A 26,544-nucleotide genomic window follows, 5' to 3' on the forward strand; every position below is an offset into this window, starting at 1 on the left:
GGCGAACTTATTTTTGTACCAAAATTAGTCATATATATATATATATATTCTCGGCCGATTTCGATTTCGTTTATGACTCTAATGCGCAATTTAAGGTGCTATGGTAATGGGTGTAAAAGCGTAATTAACTTTGACTATTCAGAAATTATTTTGCCCTCCTTCCATAGTTATTTATTTCTATTTAGTCGAATCAATATTTACATTAAAATTTGTTCACCTTTATGAGCTAGATTTGTGAAATATTATGCTATGCAAAATTTGCATTAAAGACTAAAACTACGGGCCGGCAACGCGGACCGGGCCAGCTAGTATATATATATATATATATATGCCAAATTTCATTGGAATCGGACATAAACGAAATCGAAATCGGCCGAGAATATATATATATATATATATATATATATATATATATATTGCGCAGTGGTAAGCATGCTCGCTTTCTTCTCTGAACAGCTGGGTTCGATTCCTAAGTCAGACATCCCATTTTAAAAGAAGTAGTGTGTGTATTTCAGATACAAGTTCTATGCAAGCATACATTGGAAAAAGCACAATAACAATTCATTTCTTGCCGAACGATGCAATTTCCGAAATGAGAAAGCGATATCAACCGCTTAGATGTGACTTCGGAGTAACTTTCGGGATAGGTTTGGCTTGTAAATACGAAAAATACAATGGGAAGTACTTTCGTCTGCCATAAAAACAATTGGCCAAAAACCCAAATACTTTTTTAGTCGACAAATTTGCAAACTAATGGGAAAAATATTGTTACAAAAACAGACTGTGAATGCTAGGAAATATTGTAATTTTACATAAAATGCTATCAAACGGCACACGTTTATAACTTAATATTCCATATATAAGAGTTACATATATTGTGTGATAGTAAAGTACATACATACATAGATTTTTCGATCAGAGCGTCCCCTATCTAAAGCTAACAGCATAGTATAATCGAATATTTTGTTTGTTTGTTTTGCAAGTATATAAAAAAGCAGTAAGTTCGGCCGGGCTGAGCATGGAATACCCTTCACCATTTGAACGAATTTAGAAAAATTTCATAAAATAAGATCCTTTAAAAATTCTGTTAAAATCTTAAAAATACCGAATATAGCCGTTATGTTGGGGTCTATACGACGTGGACTTACATAGGCATTGCTAGTTATAAGCCATTACCATATTTAAATTCGAAACTTGAAATAAACGGTGAATAATGTAGCTAAAATCATCAAAATACCATATATAGGGAGGTACCATTATATAGGAGCTATTCGAAGACCTGGACCTGCATAAACAATTTTCTGTCACAGGCTGAAGCATCCATTACGAACTTCAAATACGACATCTCAAACAATTTTAGTGAGTATTATACCTAAAATCGTCAGAATACCGAATATAGGGGGGTACTAATATATAGGGCCTATACGAAGACCTGGACCAGCATAGACAATTTTCTGTCACAGACTGTAGTTCCCATTACGATCTCTAAATAGGTAATTTGAAACTACACCGGTGAATAATGACGCTAAAATCATTGGGTCTGACATGAATATTTCGAGGAGTTACAAACGGAATGACAAAGTTAATATACCCCCCATAGTATTGTAAAATTTGTTACAATAAAACTTTGCACAGAACTGTGTATGAAGGTCTATGTTTTTGTTTGGTCCCCATATAACTAAGAAAGAAACGAGAAATTTGGGGATATGCGAGGTGTAGAAGAAGGAAAGATTTATTGAGAGAAGTGAAGTTATTAGGGTGATTTGCCTAGCCAGGGAATGGCTTTGGCAAATTTGTGAATGATGGGATCTATGTCTGGGAAGAACATTAGAGTTTCTATCTCCCACCTGACAAACAGCATATGTCCGTTGTTTGATAAGATGAGACAAGTGCAAAGTAGATGTTCCATCCTAATCATCCATGTCCCATCTTGAAGTCAAATATCTGATACTCCAATGACGAGTCAGTATGTTCATCACGATTCTTAGAGCAGACTTACCAAGTGATAGAAGAGAGCTTGTTAATCTCCTTGAGATCAACGGCTAGATGGCCTTAGCCTTACAAGATAGCCACGACTAAAGTAGCACATTCTCAGGTATTTCACATACTTTCGAGCTCATCAGCTAATCTAAGTTTATTTTTGAATAGTAACTTAGCAATATTTTTTCTAAATTTATTGAATATCTCAAAAAACTAAAATAAATTTTAATTGACAGGCATAATAACATTTGCGCATTGTTTATATATGAAAATACCAAAAAAAAAATTTTTATACCCGTTTGTAACATCTCTATATATAGGTCATAGTCCCAATCTATATATATAACAAGTAAAAAAGCAGTAAGTTCGGCCGGGCCGAACTTTGAATACCCTCCACCATTTGAAACGAATTAGAAAACTTTATAAAAAAAATAAAATCCATTAAAAATTCAGTTAAAATCTTTAAGATACCTAATATCGGAAAGTGCCGATATATGGGGGATATACGATATTGTGGACCTATATAGACAAATCTATGTCTGGGGGTACTCAGAAGGGACTCCTTGTGTGGAATTTCAGACAACCCCATTAAAAAATGTAGCTAAAATCATCAAAATACCGAATATCGAGGGGTACCGTTATATTGGGGCTGTACCATATCGTGGACCTATATAGATAATTTTCTTCCAGGGGATAAAGTACTCAAAAGAAAATCCTCCATTTTCAGACAATAACATTGGAAAATGTGGCTTAAATCATCAAAATACCCAATATCGGGAGTACCGTTATATGGGGGATATACGATATCGTTAACCTATAAAGAGAATTCTCTGTCTCTGTTTCCAAGCAATAAAGTACCCGCAAGGAACTCCTAGTGTGGATTTTCAGACAATTTCGTTAAAAAGTGTCTAAAATCATCAAAACACCGAATATCGGGACCTGCCTGCAGACAAAATACAGATCTGTGCAAAATTTTAGCTTCCTATTTTAATTCGTTTTGACTGTAGCGTGGTTACAGAAGACGGACAGACGGACGGGCATGGCTAAATCGTCTTAGAATTTTACGCTGATCGAGAATATATGTAATTTGTTGGGTCTAAAATGATTATTTCGATGAGTTACAAACGGAATGACGAACTTAATATACCCTCCATACTATGTATGGTGGAGGGTATAAAAATCAATTGTTGTTCGTAGGTAATGGAATCACGCCTACTTTTACGCCCACTATTTCGATTTATCTAAAATCCTTATATTTGCCAATATAATGAAGATATCGGTTTGAAAATTATTACACGAGATACTGTTGACTTTCCATCCAACCCTTAGTATTTTTTTGTGGCAGAAGAACTGACTACGACAACTTTTTAATCTATATATATAGAAATCAATTGTTGTTCGTTGGTAATCGAATCAGCTAAGAACGGCTGGACGGATTTGAATATTTTTTTTAAAATGTTAGTCCTACCCCGAGTTTGGTTTTTATGCAAAAAAAAAAAGTGACCACGCCTACTTTTACGCTCATTTTTTCGATTTACCTAAAATCCTAATATTTGCCAAAAATAATGAAGATATTTGTTAAATAGTTAGCACATGACGTACTCTTGACTCTCCCCCTAAACCTAGGTATCTGCTTGGGGTCAGAGGAACTGGCCACAAATACCTCTTTAAATATATATATATATAGAATTTAAAAAAAATAGTAACACATAAGTTGAAAAAAAAAACAAAATCGAGAAATTTTTCATACATTCATATAATTTTGTTTAGAAAAAAAATCATATAATTTTGATTGATTTCACAATACTGAAAACTTTAAATGCCAAAATACAGTTAATTCGGTAGAAATTATAACGAAAACATACCAAAGGTCGAATGTTAAGCGGTAATATTAGAGCTTAAGGAAACGTATATATTCTAACTTCCTAGGAATATTGTATAAATGTTCAAAGATTAACCTAAATATTTCGACTTTATTGCGATTTTAACGAACGGCCACATACACAGACGGATATAGATTTATTGACATACGATTGCACAAACATGGTCTTCTAAAACTTACGAATTAGAACCTACTTTTGATTTGGAAAATATTGGTAAGACCTTTATAATACTGACAATTGAGGTTTCAAAATTTAATTAAATACGATGATATAACGAGTATAAAGGGGTACTGATGAATAGGAAATAAATCATAAACTAGACTTTTCGTAATTTTTTTAACAAATGTTCTATAACCTCGGAAATGCTTTTGAGGCCTTGAAAATACCTCAAATCGGCAGGTTATATGGGAAATCAGTATTAAAGGACTACACTTAAGTGTACTGAAATCATAAAATGCCTCATTGGAGCACATTTAGTCCACGAATATTAGGAGATAATATTATATGAGGGTAGATATAGCCCTCATTATGATAACAAATATATACCTTTTGTAACATCAATAACCCTAAGAATAATATCTGCTAAGTCCGAAAGACGCATATTACATTTGGTGAGCTCTATCGTAATTGAAAATAGAGAACGGAGAGGCTCACGGACATAATTTAATCGACAAAGATTTGTACTCTTTAACATACTCTATATACGTATATTTTTGAAAAATAAAATAAATAAATTTATGATTGCATGACTTTGCCTTTTTAATTCAACCATGCATAAAACGGTATCTTCAGATGTTCTGTATTTTGACGATTTAAGCCACATTTTCTAACGGAGTTGTGTGAAATTTGGTATTTGAGGTTCATAATGGGTACCACTAACAATGTCAAAACATTTTGCACATTTTCCATGTCACGAAATTGTTTCAAATTTGGTATTTAAGACCCGCAATTGATAACAATTCTTGTATTATAAAATTGTCTATATAAGTTCCCGTCTTGAATTAACCCACATACAACGGGTCCAGACACTTTATTGTTTGTTAAAAACAGAACAGTTTTGACATGCTTGTTCGGGATACCGTAGTATTTTGTTGTTGAAAAATAGTTAGGCTTAATCCCATTATTATTGTTTTTATAAAAAAGACGTTTGAAGAAAGATGGTAATGTTTTCCAGGGTGTAAGGCAGGGTGAGACACCAATCCTCATCAGTTCCCTTGGTTTTTCCTGGAAATATTCTCCCCAGAAGTTATTTTAAAATAACTTCTATGACAAAAACTTTTTTTAGCCAAGTGACGTTACGATCTCGTCAATCAATAGAAGAGGATCCAAAGAATAAAATTAAACCAAAATTATTTTTTGCATTTCCTCCAAATCTTGCAACCGCACTTATAGACATTTACATCTCTCTCCACTTGTTGTGCTTTCTGAACGAAATAGCATAACCATTGGTTGGTTGTTTTTATAAAAACAACAGTAATGTTAATAAATAAGTTTTTCTTTGAGCTTTAGGTCTTATATTTCCTTTATTATTATCCGGTATTTCGTAATGGATTGCATTGCATCTTCAGGGAAAAACATACAACACAACCGACGATTCTGACGAAGTATGACGACGATATTTTTGTGATTCTTGAAACAAGTGCAATACAAGACACATTGACAGTGTTAAACAGCTTGAATATCAATATCAAATCAAAAAATAGAAGAAGAATTACATGGAAGCTTACCCTATTTGGACACAATCGTGTGTAGGAACAGCGAGAAAAAAGAATTATATTGGTACCAAAAACCGACAGCTTCCGGTAGAATAATAAATTTCTATTCAAAGCATCCGAAACAAATGATAATTAAAACTTTTGTACACAGAGTATTGAATATAAGTGAAGAAAATTTTCACAAATAAAAAAAGAACCAGTTAAAAAGCAGTAAGTTCGGCCGGGCCGAACTTTGATTACCCTCTACCATTTTGAACGAATTTGGAAATTTAAAAAAAATCCTTAAAAACATCCTTTAAAATTTTAAAAATACCGAATATAGCCGTTATATAGGGGTCCATACGACGTGGACCTACATAGGCATTGTTTGTCTTAAAGCCATTACCATATTTAAATTCGAAACTTGAAATAAACGGTGAATAATGTAGCTAAAATCATCAAAATATCGTATATAGGGAGGTACCATTATATCGGAGCTGTGCGAAGACCTGGACTATAGCCGTTATATAGGGGTCCATACGACGTGGACCTACATGGGCATTGTTTGTCTTAAAGCCATTACCATATTCAAATTCGAAACTTGAAATAAACGGTGAATAAAGTAGCTAAAATCATCAAAATATCGTATATAGGGAGGTACCATTATATCGGAGCTGTGCGAAGACCTGGACCAGCATAGACAATTTTCTGTCACAGGCTATAGGATCCATTACGAACTTCAAATACGACATCTCAAACAATTTCGGTGGGTATTGTACCTAAACTCGTCAAAATATCGAATATAGAGAGGTACTGATATATTGGCATATACGAAGACCTTGACCAGCATAGACAATTTTCTGTCACAGACTGTAGTTTCCATTGCGAACTGTAAATACGTAATTTGAAACAAGTCCGGTGAATAATGACGCTAAAATCATCAAAATACCGAATATTGGGAGGTACCGTTATATGGGGGATATACGAAGACGTGACCTGCACACAATTTTCTGTCAGACGCTGTAGTATCCATTACGAACTTTAAATACCAAAATTGAAACAATTCCGGTGAATAATGTCGCTAGAATCAACAAAATACCTAATATCGGGAGGTACCGTTATATGGGGGCTGTACAAGGACATGGACCTGCACAGACAATTTTCTGTCTTAGGCTGTAGTATCCATTTCGAACTTGAAATACTAAATTTGAAACTATTCCGGTGAATAATGTCGCTAAAATCATCAAAATACCGAATATCGGGAGGTACCGCTATATGGGGCTATATGTAAACGTGGACCTACATGGTCCATTTACGAACTTAACCTGCCTACTGGAAAAATAAACATGTGTGCCTTCTATCTCAATTCGTTCGAAAGATAGCGTGATTACAACAGAAAGACGGACATCGGTAAATCGACTTAGAATTTTACGTTGTTTGGTCTGACATGAGTATTTCGATTAGTTACAAACGGAATGACAATGTTAATATACCCTCCATAGTATGATGGAGGGTATAAAAATCAGAGAAATGCTGACAATAAATAATTTTCCAATGAACATGATCAACAACTTCATTGAATATAGACGCACAAGACCAAAGCAGGAAAAAGAGGAAAAACATGCAAGTCGATGATTTACATACCACACATGTGAGAAAGTTTCCTAAAATTAAACAGCGACACTAAAAACAAAATAAACGCCGAAGACAAACACGACGTAATTTACCAGATGGAGTGCGTGGTAAACAACAACAAAAGATGTGGGAAACTGTACGTTGGTACGACCAGAAAACAGACTAACAAGTTGAAAAGCAGTAAGTTCGGCGGGGCCGAACGTTCCATTTGGAACGAATTTGGAAATAAAGTCCTGAAAAAACTTTGTTAAAATTTTAAAAATACCGTTATATTGGTGCCTATACGACGTGGACCCACACAGGCATTATTTGTCATAAGTCATTACCAAATTCAAATTCGGAACTTGAAATAAACGGTTAATAATGTGGCTAAAATCATCAAAATATAGAATATAGGGAGGTACCGTTATATCGGAGCTTTGCGAAGATCTGAACCATGCGTAGACAATTTTTTGTCATAGGCTGTAGCATCCATTACGAACTTCAAATACGACATTTCAAACAATTTCGGTGAGTATTGTACCTAAACTCGTCAAAATACCGAATATAGGGAGATACTGGTATATGGGGCCTATACGAAGACCTGGACCTGCATAGACAATTTTCTGTCACAGACTGGAGTTTCCATTACGAACTCTAAATGCGTAATTTGAAAAAATTTTGGTGAATAAAGACGCTAAAATCACCAAAATACCGAATATAGGGATTTACCGTTATGTGGGGGCTATACGAAGATGTGGACCTGCACAGACAATTTTCTGTCTTAGGCTGTAGTATCCATTGCGAACTTCAAATACCAAATTTTGAACAATTCCGATTAATATTGTCGCTAAAATCAACAAAATACCAAATATCGGGAGGTACAGTTATATGGGGGCTGTACGAAGACGTGGACCTGCATAGACAATTTTCTGTCTATGTGTGTCCATTTCGAGCTTCAAATACTAAAGTTGAAACAATTCCGGTGAATAATGTCGCTAAAATCATCAAAATACCGAATATCGGGAGGTACCGTTATATGGGGGCTATATGAAAACGTGGACCTACATGGCCCATTTACGAACTTAACCTGCCTACTGTAAAAATAAACATGTATGCAAAATTTTAGTATCTCAATTCGTTCGAAAGATAGCGTGATTACAACAGACAGACATACAGACAGGCAGACGCACATCGCTAAATCGACTTAGAATTTTAAGCTGATCAAGAATATAAATACTTTGTTGGGTCTGACATGAGTATTTCGAGGAGTTACAAACGGAATGACAAAGTTGATATACCCTCCATAGTATGGTGGAGGGTATAAAAACGAGAGCGTCTGCCCACAAATCAGACATCAAATCGAAAATGCGACAAAATAGACAGCTCTTTCTGAGCATTGCAAGAGAAATAACCACATACTAAACTTAGAAAACATTAAAATACTCTAAACAGAGAATAACCAGTGTTGCCAACATTTTGAGAGCTAGAAGCATAATTAAAAACCAGAAAAGCGTAATTAAAAACCAGAAAAGCGTAAATGGCAAAAAACTTTTCTTAAAAAGCGCTATGTATTTTTTTCAAACAAAAATGCCAAAATTGTCAATAAAACACTTTTCTTAAACTAAATACTGTTTTATTCAAAAATTTAGATCGTATCTTTTATAAACATTCCATGTATATAAGCGCATACATATTTTTAAAAAACATGCCAAATTAGGAATTCTGTTTTATTCAAAAAGTGGGATCGCATGTTATATAAATATTTCATGTATATAAGTGGATACATATTTTTAAAAAATGTGATATATTAGGAACATTTTACATTTGGTTAAAACTTACAGACATATACATTTTTACAAACAATTATGTTCACCCATAAAACCCAAAGCTTCAAATGCAGTTGAAGTTCTGTAAACTCGTATAACAAAGCAGCCATGTATGAACTTACATGTTTTTCTCGTTCATTTTACTTTTCCTTCAATTGATTTATAATACACAAAATTCTTCGTTTTATTTTGGTTTACTATGTGACAGGAATGAAAGACACGTAAAGAATTTGCAGTAAAAAACTTGCGATAAGTAGATGCAATTTAAAATCTAAAACCCGCTAAAAGCATGTACGTGCAGTGTTTTTTTTTTCGTTTCGCGCTATGCCTATTATTTTGGCGTTTTGGGGGGTATAAAAAGCACCATAAATATCTCGAAAAGTACTAAGTTGGCATCGCTGAGAATAACTACAACAGGAGATTGACGTTAGAAATGTTACAAATTAATAACCTATCAACAACAAAGAGAATAAACTATAAGAGCCACAGGGATAACACATTTTATTGCCACCGTCATCTCACACAGAAAAATAGATCGTACAATATGTAAATATTCATTTTCTATTTTCTTTTATTGTTCTTCTATAATTTAATTGTATTTAATTTTATAAAAATCAATATCTATGTTTGTAGTTTTCCCCGAAGATTAATAATTAAAAAGAGCATACCTAAAGCTCAAAGGAAAACTTATTTATTTAAATTAGATTGGACAAGGTCGAATAAAAAACAAACCTGAATAATAACAAACATAATGTTTTTTTAAACATTAACTGCAATCTCTTACCAGTATTACTGGTGTTTGTAGTTTAAAATTGAACAGTTTAAATCCAGATCCTTTTATATAAAAATGTTTTCTTTCCTCCGCCATTAGTGGAGGGTATTAAGAGTTCGGTCCGGCTTAATGAATTTTTACTTATTTTGTAATGTGTTACTATTTGTTGGAGTAGCTCATTGTTGAGCAATATATTTTGAAAAATTTTTAGAAGGCAAAGCTGAATATTTTCTGTGCTATTGCTAATTTGGCAATAGCATTTTAAACCCTGTTCGTGATACATTTCACATCCTAATGAAGAAATTTAAAAATGTTGCTAATATTTCTAGTGTTTACAATCAATGCTGGACATATAACGCTTCAAAGTTTTAGAAGGGCGTACCCCATCATATCATGTATAACTTTCACAAATTAAGTGAGAGAGTTAAGAGTGCTTCACTTATTGATAAGGTTCTCCTCAACTGTGTGGAGTGCAAATATGCAAATATGAGTTAGGCAAAATATGATGCACATTTATATGATATATCGTTAAGATATTGATAATCATTTTTGTCAACGCTTTTCCAAAACTTACAAAGCTCGATTTCTTGTGGGGCCCCCATTTCGCAACGTAGTATTATCAATTCCGTTTGATTTTCTAGCTGGTATTGCAAACTTTCGTTCTTGTTCAGCATTAGTTGCATCAGTTCGAAATCTTGGAATGTTTGTTTCATATTACTACCAAGATCCTCTATGAGATATGTGTGTTTTGTTTTTTAAGCAGTTATCTTGCCTGTGAATTTGTGCAGTTTTAGAAAATGTATCTGACTTTAAATCGCCTTTTAACAAATGTAATTTTCTTTTTAAGTTAAATACTATCTTCCACAAATTATTCAAAATGAAGCCTTTTACTTGCTTTTTTTTCGATTCATTCACAAAGCATGCCACTGCTTTATTTTTCAAAAATTTCACGAGTTTGCGGTGTGTTAAGGAGTGATTTTTAATCATTTGTTCTGCCTTTTAAATTTGTAGAAGATTAGTCATAAATTTTGATACTAGAGTTATCTAATGAATTATGCAATGAAAGTTGTTAAATTTGAAATCATGTTTGTTTAACTGACCAATAAATCCATCTGCTACACATAACATAACAGCTAATTATCAGAATCGACAATTGAAAATAGTTTTTAATATACGACATAAAGAAGTACATTTAAGTAACGGAATTGGCGCCTCGAGCTAATTCACCAGCCATTTCAATCCCTACTATATTGTTATGTCCTAGGACCCAACTATATTCGGTATTTTAATAATTTTACCTACATTTTTCAACAGAGTTATCTTAAACATTTTGTTTAGAGTTCGTGAACGGCACCACCTTTTCTAACAGATAATTGGCTGTGGAGACCCACGTTCCCGCCACCATATAACTGTACCTCAAGATATTCGGAATATTTCAAATTATAGGGTCATTTTTTAACGATTTTGGAAGTTCTTTCCAAATGTTGAAGTGATGAGTTTTTCTATGGTCTTAAGGAATTATGTCATTAATATGTAGGATAATTTTCTATTTTGATATTTCCTGCAAATAGTAGCCCCGACTAAGCAAATTTGGAACCACACCATAGTCCGTCAGTTGGCGGATGCTGATAGAATGTACCGTAAAGAAAAATTGCAACGAGCGAACTTTATAGAAAACTGAATATTAAAACTTTTGACTCTTTGTAAGATTCTAGCTACACCATTTATTAACAGTCGGTCATTATCACGCAACTTTTTATATATAGAAAATTGATAGTATATTTAAAGTTCTACTTCCCCTCAAACGCTCAATACCATGTGTCCAGAGCTAATATCGAAATAGATAGTACCTTTTGACACTTTACGTGATCTTTATACTCAAGTATTTTTATAAAAGTTTGATAACTCACAGACAGTGAATGGATTATGTCCACACATACCACCCACTCCTATCAAATACGAATTGAATCACTGATCTTCTTCAAATGTTGCATATTCTATCGGCACTAGATGACGAGCGGTCCATATTTATCCACTCTTTTACAAGCCCTTAAAATCCAGATTGAATTGAGGATCTACTTGGTGTAACACCTCTGCATGCAGCTCCGTCCGCGTTCAATGATTAACAATTGTTCTCTCGACTTGAGGGATTAATGTAGAAAGTAAGAAAAGAGAGAAAAATATTATTTTTGAATGTAGTTTCGATTCTCTATCCGGCATGAAGCGCCAAATGTAAGAATGCAAAAGAAGAACACAACTGCTTCGTTTGGCTGTGGATTAAACTCAAATCTAATCTAACTTTGTCTAATCCCAGCCACACAATTATTCTTACTATTCTAATATTGATATGGAACATTTCAGGGCTGCTTGTCCTTTCATTCAAGTGGTCTTGCATACCCACTGAGCAGATCTCTCATACATTATCGTATGCATAGACAAATTAAAATATAGACAACGAAAAGTTAGTTTTGTCTTTTTATCCAGGAAACTCTCATCATGTTTTGCATAGTCAACATGCTGATTTACGCGTTCGACCCAATCGACTTCGAACACATATGTTATCGTGTTCAAGGATTCCACTTGATTATTCTGGAATTCTTTGATGTCATCACGTACTTTTCACATTTATTTTATTATGTAAAAATTTTCAACTGACAATAATACAGTTTTTTGTTATTTTTAACATTTAAGAATTGAGTGAATTCAATATTCACACTCAAACCCCTGAAACAATATAGGCGACATCTGCTGATCCGATTTTTTCGAAGATAAACGGAGTCTATATTTACATTTGTCTATGCGACATCACATATTCGGTATTTTGATGATTTTAGGCACATTTTTCAATGGAAATGTCTAAAATTCTCCACAAGGAGTTCTCTGTGAGTACTTTATCCCCTGAAAAAAATTGTCTATATAGGTCCACGACATCGTACATCTCCCATATAACTGTACCTCCTTGTATTCGGTATTTTGATGATGTTAGTCACATTTTTCAATGGCATTGTCTTAAAATCAACACAGGAAGTTCTCTACGAATATTTTACCCCCCTGAAAGGAAATTTTCTGTATAAGTCAACGATATCGTAAAGCCCCCATACAAAGGTGTCCCTATATTGGGTATTTCCACACAAGGAGTTCTCTCTGAGTACTTTAACCCTGGAAGAGAATTGCCTATATAGGTATACGTTTTAGTATAGTACCCATATAACGCTACCCCCAGATATTCGGTATTTCCAGGATTTTCGCAACATTATTCACCGGAATTGCGTCAAATTTGAAATTCGTAATGGGTATTTCAACCTATGACGGAAATTGTCGATGCAGGTCCATGTCTTAGTGTAGCCCCTATATAACGATACCTTATTCGGTATTTTGATGATATTAGAGACATTATTCACCAGAATTCTTTCGAATTTCTTATTTGAAGTTCGGAATTGGTACTGCAGCCTATGACAGAAAATTACTTATCCAGCACCACGTCTTCGTATAGCTTCCATATAAAGATTTTTATTTGAACGGTATTTTTCGACAGATTTTTTTAAATATTTTAAGTTCTTTCCGAATGGTGTAGGGGATAAAAGGTTCGGCCCTTAGCTTCGTTTCTACATACATAATATGGAGGGTATATTAAGTTTATCATTCCATTTGTAACTAATCGAAATAATAATTTTAGGCCCAACAAATTATACATATTCTTGATCAGCTTAAAATTCTAAGACGATTTAGCCCTGTCCGTCCGTTGTTATCACGCTAGAGTCAAAACAAATTAAGATAGGAAGCTAAAATTTGCACAGATCAGTCTTTTGTGTGATGTTCGGAATCGGTACTACAGCTCATGACAGAAAAAAGAAGCTTATTAGGTTATTTTTTGCTTGTTAATTGCTACATTTTCCCAACGCCTCAACCGAACTTAACAGTATGTACAAAGAGTTTTGTACAACAATTTTTTTTAACCTTCCTATACGCGCGTCAAAGGATGTAACACGTATACTCACCCTCGGTCTGTCAGGCCGATATCTTCAGAGCCTTCTTAACTTATACTTGTTTAAAAAAATAATTATTTAAACATGTTTTGAGTAATGTAAACAAAAGTTTTGCAGAAAAAAAAATATTTATGACTTATAGTTTTTCATTTCGCTCTTCGTTCATATGAAAAAAACTTAAAACACTATTAGTCGTTCTCACAGACCGTACGCGAGTATAGCTATGTTAATTAACGTATTTGCATATGGAAATTGGTCAAAAGGTAAATTAAGGACTCTTAAATGTCCACCCAAAAACATCTCTGTCCTTTAAATGTAAACACTTCTATTTTCTATTTATTGTTGTAAATTGACAATTAGAATAATTATATCTTCAACAGGTTCAAGCTCAGCTTGGTGGAACGAAGTTACTTGCACTGGACTTTTTTCTTTGGGACTTGGTCTATTTTTACTCATTCTAAATTGTTTGATCAGTCGCAAAGAAGAGGAGGACTTGGAAGATTACGTTCAACGGCAGTTAACACGATCTCGATCAGGACATCGCTTAGAGCGAGATGTCGAAACAGGTGTTCTAACAACAAGACATGCTCGCAAAGCAGTGGCACTGCAGAAAAATGGACACGCTGCCGATGTAGCACTTGTCAACAGTTCAGTCAATGAAAATGTTCCCAATGGGTCCATAGATGGAAGGACTTGTATGTTACGCTGCTCTTATTGAAGTGCATGGTATAATATATGCAATTCTCCTCTCGTTACAGGTATAAATACTTCCGGTGATATTTTATTAGAAAAAATAGTCGAAGAAGATAACTCATATCTGAATAACGGTAGCGTCGGTGTTTCACCCATAGAAATCGAAAATGATACCAAACAGCTTTTACGGAGCGAATCAATAAATGAAACAATCAATATTACACGAATATAAAAAGTTTTACCCGGACTCACCAAATTTTCTTTATGCAATTTAATACTTACTTTTTAACAAAAACAATTATGTAGATAATAAATTACGTATCTCTTTTTATAAAAAAGAATAAGAAACTATAATACACTACAGTTAACTGTAGAGAACAACAAACGACCTAAACCAAATATAATACACTTACATACCTACATACATTTTTCTAAGCTTAAGATACGGTTTTTTATAAAATACCTTAATTTATTATATACCTATTAAATTAAATTACATACATATAAGTGAAATCAAATATTTTTGTATATCTTGAAAGCTTTCAGTTTCTAAATTATTAAATATTTTACCTTTTGCACTTTTCGCTCAATAAATATTCCGCTAATACGAAAATATCACACCCTCATTTTAACTATGCAAATTGCGAGGTCGCTGAGCCTCGGTTTTCTTTTGCAACAAATCAGAATGTTGTTGTTGCTCGAAGGCCTGCCGAACTGTAAATAATCAAATAAATTGAGAATAATGTTTAAAATGGTCATATTGATAACTTATTTCTTCATTTCAAGTTCTCATGGTACTTGATTCATTTCCGACCAATGTTTTGTATTTAAATAGGATCACAATGAGTTCTATCATCAAAGGAAGGGGGGTAAAAACCACTAAAAATGGATGATTGTATGTACCATATCAGAACTTAGTCTCATTAGCGAAATCGATATCCTTTTAATACCCTCCACATCGATGGCCCGGCCCGCGTTTCTGGCCCATAGTTTCAGTTTTTAATGAATAGTTTTTAGAGCATAATAATTCACATTAGTGGTAAAATTTTTAGTATAAATGATGTCCCGACTAAATAGAAATAAATACACATTGCCAAAATACACGCAAATACCTGATCCTATTTTTAAGCCAGAGGTTTTAATTTGAGAGTTAAAAACCTAAATAACAAATCACATATACTAAAAAAAGTATACATCAACTGTTTAAAATAGTCCCATGTAAGATGGTAAGCCAAATCGATTCAAAAATATAATCAAAACCCTCGAAATTGGAAAATCAGGAGGTACTTTTATATAGGCACTTCTCCGAAACATTGACATTGAAAAATTTCCACGAATAGGTCTTTTACCCCTTTAGAAGCTAAGATGCCAAATAAGGGCAAAATCAATTGAAAAATGTGACTAAGACCCTGGAAATAGCTGAAATCAGCGGACACCTTCATATAAGGGATACACCAAAGAGTGGTCCAATACTTATTATTTGAATGAATGTGTTGTTCTTTCTAAAATCTTAAATTAACAACATTTGAGGAATTTGAAAGGGGCTATATCATTTGAGGGGGCTATATCACAATGTAGACCGACCTGTTAAATATTTTGTACAAATGATACTTCATGTAACCTCTAGGACTGTATCAAATTTAAAACTCTATCGTAATTTTTGTATTTTGAATATAGAGCAAAATATTTGAGGTCCCTTGTGTATGGTTAAGCTATATAAAATGGACCCTATAAACGTATGACCCGAAAATCCCCTTTTTGGATTTTTATCTACCAACCGGACAATTTCCCAAGTGTAGTTTCCCGCAGTGTAATTACTGACGATAGCGCATTGTTCCCGTATAACGTTGCATGTGAGTTAAGGGTACTTTTAAGGGTTCGGAAGAATTTTCCGAGGATATGAATCCTTACTAAATTTTCAATTCGCTCCACTATTCTGTAAAGTCCGCATATTACAGTGCCTCTTCATATTCGGTGTTTCACTGATTCCAGTCCCAATGAATTTAGCATTTAGAGTTCTCATTGAATGGATTATTTCCATATCTAGTCATTTTTTTTTTTTTTTTTTTTTTTGGAGTTTTTGACCTCAGAATCAATAGTAATTTCTAAATTGAAATCCTGGCAATATGACTTTGATTTAACTATCATAAATAAAAAAAAATAAAAAATCACAACAAAAGTCCACTTTATGATTTATTTTCTATTTCCCAGTACCCCTTTATAGCGTTATATCATCGTATTTCATGAATTTTCAAACCTCAATTATCAGTATTATAAAGGTCTTAGCAAAATTTTCCAAATCAAAAATAATTTTAAATTTGCAACATTTTGAAAACCATGTTGTAAGGTATTTATGTATTATATCCGTCTGTGTATGCGGCCGTTCGTTGAAGTCGCAATGAAGGCGAAATATTTCGGTTAATCTTTGGTTCGCTTAGGTATAATAATACCACTAAAAAATCGCCCTTTTGCATGTTTTGTTATAATTTCTACCGAATTATCTGTATTTTGACATTTAAAGTTTTCGGTATTGTGAAATCAATACCGGCAATAACAGTACATTGAGATTTTAAATGTTTTGATGCTTTGAAAAGTATTTTTTAATCAAAATTTAAACTATATAACGGCATGTATAGAAAATATGCAAAATTACTCGACTTTTTCGGTTTTTTCAATAAGAATTTTAAATCCCGAAAAGGCATTTTGAAACAATTCTACACAAAATTCCATATTATAATAGAACAGTCAATTTTTTCAGTTCCGCGATTTTTCTAAAAAAATTTACAAATAACCAAAAGAAAATTTGAGTCAAATCGGCCCAGCAGTTCTCAACTGATGTGTTACTATATTTTTTTTAAGTTGTATATTTATAAATTTAAAGAAGTAGATGGGGCCAGTTTCTCTGACCCAAAAAGATGCCTAGGGTTGGAGGGAGAATCAAGATTACGTCGTATACTAACTGTGAAACAGATATCTTCATGATTTGGCAACTATTAGGATTTTAGATAAATCGAAAAAATGGACGCAAAATTGGGCGTGTTCACTTTTTCTTTGCATAAAAACCTAAGGCGGTCTCAACTGATTCAAATACCAATGAACAACAATTGGTTTATATATAGATTAAAACTCAACAGTATGTCGCGTAATAATTTTAAAACCGATATCTTCATTATTTTGGCAAATATAAGGATTTTAGATAAATGAAAATAGTGGGCGTAAAAGTAGGCGTGGTCAATATTTTTTTTCTTTTTCAATTTTTTCTCTTTCCATTACCAACGAACAACAATCTATATATATATATATATATATATATATATATATATATATATATATATATATATATATATATATATATATATAATATATATATATATATATATATATATATATATATATATATATATATATATATATATATATATATATATATATATATATATATATATATATATATATATATATATATATATATATATATATATATATGTATATAAAAATCAATTGTTGTTCATTGGTAATGGAAAGAGAAAATATTGAAAAATATATATATATGGCCGGCGCTTGAGTTTTGGTGGCCAACCCAAGGTGCACATTTTTAGCTGACCTCTTTCATTTTCTTTGTTTACAAACTGTTGACAACGAATGTTCATCGGAGAAAACCAAATTCGGCAGTTCACCACTTTCTTCCAAGCCAAGCAACTCTTTAGCTCTTTGGAGACAATTTTCTTTCTGTTGCGGTGTAAGTTCATACACTTTTTGGAATTTCAATGGCTTTACCCAGAGCTCATTTTTAAACATTTGCCGAATGGAATATTCCGTTATTTTCAGCTCACGAGCCAATTTTCCGGCCATTGCGATGCGGGTTCCGATGAAGTCGCTTCTTTACTTTTCGAACCATTTCTGCTGATGTTGCGGTTTTGTTCCATTTATTTCCTTGACGTCGAGCCACGCTACCAGTATCAGAGTAAAGAGCGATGGTAAGAGACATAAAAGATTTATTCACATTTAAATGCTGGAGTGCTCTAACGATAGCCACTTGTGGTTTCCAGCCAAATATAAAGAAATCATACTATCACGCTTGAATTCAATCACGAATAACTTTTTTTCCTGGAAAATTCTCACCAAAATACTTTTGTCCGCTTGTATACAATGTAATGAGCTTTCACTGGAATAATTTTAACATCTGTCGGACGAGTGGCTCAGAAATGACAGCAGTCTGAATTTGGTTGCAGTTTTTTCAACGTTGGCCAACAAAGCTCATCTTCGAATTTAACGTGACTGCAGACAAAAGAAACACATGCCGTTGGGACTCTAGTGTGATTACAACAGACGGACAGTATGGAGGGTATATATAGGTCAAATTCGAAGATGAGCTACGTTGGTCAACGTTGTCGTATAGCCCTCATATAATTGTACCTTTCCACATTCGGTATTTTTATGGGCTAGGCTCAGTTTCTAGCGGTATAGCTTAAAATTTGATATTTAGAGGTTATATTGGATTCTGTATCCTGCAGCAAAACACTGTCTAAAAATGTCCACGTTTTCCTATATCCCCCATATAAAAGTACTTCCCGTTATTGGGTATTTTGAATATTTTTAAAACTGAAGCCAAATTTTTACAGCATTTCTTGAAATTTAAATTGAATGTTCCTAATAACAGAAGTGAAGCATACCCCTCGAATACTAGAATTTACATCAGTTACTTTCTAAATTGTAGATGGTATAAAAAGTTTGGCCCGGTCGAACATAACTTGCTTTAATTAGAACTCATCCATCATTATCAGATAATTTTAAAACGATTCCCTAACTATTTACGTCAGATTAGTGTCCAATGCATATTTTAAAGTACCTAATATAAGTTCTAAACGTTTTGATTTTCTCTTTGAAAAAGCCTAGACTTAGATAAAAAATGTTGGCTTAAAACTGCAGAAAATCTACAAATCTGCCAGTTGTCATTGTTTAAGCTTATTGATGTTTTCCTTGCTTTGTGGTTGATTCTTTTTTCTCTTCAACACATTTACTTGAGGGGTACAGTATTTATGATGATGTCGATTAAATTATGCCCGTGTGAATCTCCTCTCGCTATTTGTAATTGCAATGGAGGCCGTCATAATCAATATGTCTCTTTGAAACTTTGTACAGACTTTTATATTATTCCTAAGATGATTAATGTTACAAAAGGTATATATTTGCACCCATTTAGATAGAGATCTCATGTAATATTATCGCCTAATATCCTTTATTTGATAATTTCAGGACAGTTAAATCTAGTCTTTTAATACTGGTTCCATCAGAATACCTCAAATCGGCAGGTTATATGAGTACCTGCCTATTTGAGGTATTCTGATGGATTCAAAAGCATTCTCGAGGTTAAAAATTCTCTGCCAAAAAATTTATGATTTTGTTTCATATTCACCAGATATATATATATATATATATATCTATATCTATAAAAGAGGAAAATGTTTGTATGTTTGTTTGTTTGTTTGTTTGTTTGTTTGTTTGTAATTTATAGACTCGAAAACCGCTGAATAGATTTTCCTGAAAATTTCCATATATACTGCAACATCGCCTGAAAGTAACATAGGCTATATACATTTTTGAATTTCCACTTGGAACTGGAGATATATCATCAGAATCGGAGGTACCTCCCAAAAATTTAGATTTTATATGCACATATCTATTGATTGGTTGAAGATACAGTCTCCAAATTTGGAATACGTAACGGAATTTGGAACAAAAATAAGTGTGCCAAATTATATTGTAATCGGCTCAGATTTGGATATAGCTCCCATATATATTTTCGACCGATTTCGTTCATTTGATGCCTCAAACACAATATAAATGTTCGATTCCAATGAAATTTGGAATGTGTGACGGAATTTAATCCGAAAATAAATTTGTCAAATTATATTGAAATCGGTTCAGATTTGGATATAGCTCCCATATATATTTTCGGCCGATTTCAAGCATTTGATGCGCCAAACACGCTATATATCCCCAATTTCAATGAAATTTGAAACGTGTGATAGATTTTATCTAAAAAATTGATTTCCAAAATTATATTGAAATCGGTTCAGATTTGGATATAGCTCCCATATACATTTTCGGCCGATTTCATGTATTTGGTGGACCAAACACGATATGTATTTCCAATTGTAATGAAATTTAAAATAAGTAACGGAATTGGGAGCCAAAATGAATTTGTCAAATAAAATTGAAATCGGTTCAGATTTAGATATAGCTCCCATATATATTTTCGACCGATTTCATATATTTTATGCACCATACACGATATGTATGTTCGATTCCAAAGAAATTTGGAATATGTAACGGGATTTTGATTAGAAAATAAATTAGCCAAATTATATTAAAATCGGTTCAGATTTGGATATAGCTCCCATATATATTTTCCGCCGATTTCACATATTTGATGCACAAAACACGATACGTATTTCCGATTCCAATGAAATTCGGCATTTGGTACAAAAATAAATTTGACAAATTATATTCAAATACGCTCAGATTTGATTATAGCTCCCATATATATACTCTGCCGATTTCACATATTTGATGCACCCAAAGCGAGAGAGACAAAATCTGGCACCAGAAAAAGTTGCCAAAATATATTGAAATCAGTTGAGGTTTGGATATAGCTAACATATATATTTCGGCCGATTTCATATATGTTATGCACCAAACATGATATATATGACCGATACCAATGAAATTCAGAATGTGTGGCGGAATTTGGTTACAATAATAAATGTGACAAATTAATTGGAAATTAGTTAAGATTTGGATATAGCTCCCATATATATATTATCGGCCGATTTCACATATTTGACGCACCAATTTCAATGAAATATGAAAGGTGTGGCTGAGTTTAGTGTAAAAGTATTTTTTTTTAAATTATATTTAAATCGGATCAGATTGGGATATGATTTTAAAAAGAACCATTGACCCACACCGGCTTAGGCTAACACTAAAAAACAACACAACAATTGATTTGAAATACGCTTATTACGGTGAAGTATGTTGCTATCTCGAATTCACTAATTGCAATAGAAATGCCACTCAACTTCAAAAGAATGCAGTTTACTGCACGCTTGGTATTTGCTATGAAATAAATAAATCCGAAAGACAAACCCTTCGTGTATGTATGTCATGTTACTGCTTTTCTAATAGTTTTGGTTATTTACGCATTAATGTAGTGAAAAATTTTTTTTTTAATTTTTAAATTTGTTTTTTTTTAACCAACATATATACGTAAATAAAATTTTGAATGCATATAAAATCAAAAGGGGTAGCGAAGCGCACCGGGTTCAGCTAGTATATATATATATATATATATATATATATATATATATATATATATATATATATATATATATATATATATATATATATATATATATATATATATATATAAATATATATATATATATATATATATATATATATATATTTTTTTTATATATATTAGTTTTATCCTCGTATTTAATCACATTTTCAAACTACAAATATTAGTATTATAAAGGTCGTACAGTACCTTTACATATAAATGGGTTAACCCAATGGATTTGTATTGAAATTGTCATATGCACTACTTGTACCTGTAGGTAGAATAATGTCTTTCTTTCAAAAATAAGTAGATTTTTATATGTTTTTTTACAGTACGCCTATCGGAGGTTGTTAAGATATACGTTTTTATACAATTTTTACAAATTTGAATAATTTTTCATTCAAAATCTTCAATTGGTTTTACAGTTCATTGTCCCAGCAGCTGCATCGATGTGACTACCTGTATTCTTCTACCATAGTTAACCCTGCAAAAAGTTCTAACGTAAACATGGCATCACTAATATTTTACAAATCAAAAGTAATTTTGAATTCGTAACTTTTAGAAGACCATGTTATAAACTGTTTAGTTCTCTCCTTCTCATGGTATGTATTTTGATCAGGATAAAATCCTATGTCATATCCGACTGTTTGTGCGGCCATCCGTTAAAATGCCAATAAAGTCGCAATATTTAGGCTAATCTTTGATATATCCGTCTCGTTTAGGTATAATACTTCCACCAAACATTCGTCATTTTGCTTGTTTTCGTTACAATTTCTACCGAATGAACTGTAATTTTACATTTAAAGTTTTAAGCTTGGTGAAATCTGTACCGGCAATAACTGTTTACTATTGGTAATTAATCAAAGCCGCCATTTAAAAGTACGTTTATATTTTAATTGTTTTGATGCGTTTAGAAGTATTTTCGAATCAAAATTGAATATTTTTTTGTATTGCAACCACATAACAGCATATATAGAAAACATGCAACATTTCGCGATTTCCGAACTTTTCAATAAGAATTTTCATTTTCAAAAGGCATTCTGAAACAAATCTACACAAGATTCTATATTTAAATTCTATCCGAAAGAAAATTTGATTCAAATAGGCCAAATTCTCAGTTGATACATTTTTATACATATAGATTTTAAGAAGTAGGCATGGCCAGTTCCTCTGTCCCAAAAGACATAATTAGGGTTAGAGGGAGAGTCAACAGTGCCTCGTATACTAACTTTCAAACAGATATCTTCAATCGTGGTCAATTGTTCTTTGTTTAAAACCTAACTCAAAGTAGGACGACATTTAAATTTTAACAATATTTTTTGCGCTGAGCACAAGCCGAGCCTTCATTAATAAATGTGCGTACGTAAATGAGAAAACTTCACTTTTAATTTGGAAATTTGAATAATGTCAATGAAATTTAAAAAAAAATGTATATCATATATTTGCACGAGGTTACCTTGTGTAATTTTGTAGGTGTCTGAACAATAAAGCTTCGAAATGAAAATCATATCTTCTGTTCATATCAGTGCGTATTTCATTTTTTTTCAGATGAAATCCCAATAGTTGTCCCTGTAGAAAATGTCGACTGTGAATCACTACTTGCTATTGGCTTTTTTGCCAATACCACTGACCAAGTGTGGACAAACAATATTTTTATACCTTCCACCATAATATAGAGGGTGTATTAAGGTTGTCATTCCGTTTGTAACATCTCGAAATATATATTTTAGACCCCATTAAGTATATATATTCTTGATCAGCATAAAATTCTATGCCGATTTAGAGTTGTCCGTCCGTCTGTCCGTTTGTGGAAATCACTCTAGCTTTCGTACGAAATGAAGTAGGTTGATAAAATTTTACTCAAATATGTATTATGTCTTCAGGACTTTTGGAATTTGTAAAAAGGGGCATTGAGGTCCACGGTTTTAGCCTCCCTTTTTTCGGTATTTTGGTGCTTTAAGCGACATTATTCACCGGAAATGTTTCAAATTTGGTCTTCGTATAGCCACCATATAACGGTACCTCCCGATATTCTTGTTTACTTGTTTTCCTTGCAAAACGTTTTTGTCGTTACGACAAAAGCCGATTAAAAGTACCACATAATGTCAAAATTCAAAAAAAAAAAAATATTAACAACATTGTTGCCATCGTGGACAACAGAAGTCACAGTGACATTCTCAGTAGTTATTAAGGAGGGAGAAAATGGAGACGTTGGTGGATTTACATATCTTCATAAATTATATATATACCCTAGCCAAATGGCTGAGGGTATAACAAATGGAACAAATTGTTTTTTTTTTTTTTTTTTTGTTATCGATTTCCTGACACGATTACAATCATTTTTCTCCCTTAACGCAATAATTTATTCTCCCCAACAGCTGTAAATATTAATTTAAATTTCAACAATCATTCAAAAAACAAAAAATACTACATAGACCCAACCCAACAAACAACAAGTTAAATAGCCGTAAGTTTTGTCCGAACTTTGAATACCCTCCACCATTTGAACGAATTTGGAAATGTTCCAAAATCCGTTAAAAACTATTTTAAAAGCTTAAAAATACCGAATATAACTATTATATTGGGGTATACAAGACGTGGACCTACATAGTTATTGTTGTCGTGAGCCATTACCATATTCATTTCTATTGTACCTAAAATCATCAAAATACCGAATATCGGGAGGTACCATTATATGGGGGCTATATCAAAACATGGACCTGCACAGTCAATTTTCTGCAATAAGCTGTAGTATCCATTACGAACTTCAAATACCAAACTAAAAACAATTCCGGTAAGTAATGTCGCTAAAATCATTAAAATACCGAATACATGGATGTACCATTATATGGGGTTATATGAAGACTAGGACCTGCATAAAAAATTTTCTTGCTTAGGCTGTAGTATCCGTTTTGAACTTCAAATACCAAATTTGAAACAAATTGGTGGATAATGTCGCTAAAATCAATAAAACATCGAATATATTGAGGTACCGTTATATGGAGGCTATACGAAGACGTGGACCTGTACAGACAATTTTCTGTCTTAGGCTGTAGTATCTATTTCGAACTTGAAATGCCAAATTTAAAACAATTCCGGTGAATAATGTCGCTAAAATCATCAAAATACCGAATATCGGGAGGTACCGTTATATGGGGGCTATATGAAAACGTGTACCTACATGGTCCATTTACGAACTTAACCTGCCTACTGGCAAAATTAACATGTGTGCAAAATTTTAGCCCTCTATCTCAATTCGTTCGAAAAATAGACAGACGGACAGACAGACGGCCATCGCTAAATCGACTTAGAATTTTACGCTGATCAAGAATATATATACTTTCAAGGGTCTGACATGAGTATTTCGAGGAGTTACAAACGGAATGACAAAGTTAATATAACCTCCATAGTATGGTGGAGGGCATAAAATACAATACAGATTGAGAATCTATATATAAAGAAAGTTGTGTTAGTTAACACGCTTATAACTCAAGAGCCGCTGGTTTGATATTAATTATTCAGACGAATTCGGAATTGTCTGTGCAGGTCCACGTTTTCGTATAGCTCCCATATAAGGGTACCTCCCGATATTCGGTATTTTGATGATTTGAGCCACAGGTCTAAGTCTACGTATAGCCCCCATATAACGGTACCTCCCGATATTCGGTATTTTTATGATTTTAGCGACATTATATACCGGAATTATTTCGAATTTCGTGTTTGAAGTTCGTAACGGGTACTATAGTCTATGACAAAAATTTTTTTAGCAACATTATTTACCGGAATCGTTTCAAATTTCGTATTGTAAGATCTTAATGGCAAAAAAAATGGTGTGCTACTAGGAGCAGGGAATCACCCAATGTCAATAGATACCTTTGGACGACATAAAAATGATAATGCGCATCCCAAAGTTTCAAGAATTTTTCCTTTTTCAACATCAATCATCTTAGGAATGGTGTAAATGTAAATGTAGTTCAAAGATCTGTCTGAAATATTGATTCCAATATAGTAATTGCATTTAACGGTGGAAGATAAAAAGAGGAGTTATGTTTGCATGCCCACTCATAAGTTGGACCTAATTATAGGTGTAAGTACCTAAGCAGCTTGAAGTGTTGCTTGGCATATTTTGTGACATATCATAAAATTTGACATTAATATGTCTAGCCATGATGCCATGCTTCTTCTCTGGCGTGTTTATTGGCTTCAATTGTTTGATCATTTGTTTTCATTCATTTTTTCAATTTTTGGTTCATTTGAATCCCTAAATATTTTGCGATCATAATATATATTTTGTGATATATAATAGCCCCAACCTGTGTTGTAAAGTGAAAAAATATTACAAAATGTACACCTCAATATTATAAGTCAAATTGAAAAAAATACTACAAAATCTATATTAACTTCTTTATTGGCATCTTTTAATGAGATTTTTTTAGATTTTATTCTTTTATGCCAGGAAGGCATTCAGAATTGACAAAATTTGTCAAAATCTGTCCAGCCAATCTTGAGATATAAGCATTTTAGCTACCATCCCCTTCCTTTGTTTATACACATTATATATATATATATTTCTCTATATATATCCGATATATTTACTATCGGCATCCACGTAACGGTCAGAATTGACCAGTTCGTCTATTTGTGGTTTCCCGGCAGTAAAAATATTCGCGGATTAATGGAAAATTTGACTTTTATTTAACACAAATATTGTAGTCTATTTCACCCACTAAATATTACCCGATAACCAT

General features: G+C 32.9%; 1 protein-coding gene across 1 annotated transcript in view; it reads left to right on the top strand.

The window, feature by feature from the left end:
- The window catches only part of LOC101889783 (uncharacterized), a 55,451-nt gene extending 40,271 nt beyond the window's left edge, over window positions 1–15,180 (top strand). The window contains exons 4-5 of the mRNA XM_059128127.1: window positions 14,139–14,453; window positions 14,517–15,180. Coding sequence (XP_058984110.1) covers window positions 14,139–14,453; window positions 14,517–14,683 — 482 coding nt within the window. The 3' untranslated portion in view covers window positions 14,684–15,180. The remainder of the gene's footprint in view (window positions 1–14,138; window positions 14,454–14,516) is intronic.
- Window positions 15,181–26,544: the final 11,364 nt, after the last annotated feature.

Source organism: Musca domestica, unplaced genomic scaffold (genome assembly GCF_030504385.1).
Source record: "Musca domestica strain aabys unplaced genomic scaffold, Musca_domestica.polishedcontigs.V.1.1 5, whole genome shotgun sequence".
Taxonomy (NCBI): Eukaryota; Metazoa; Arthropoda; class Insecta; order Diptera; family Muscidae; genus Musca; species Musca domestica.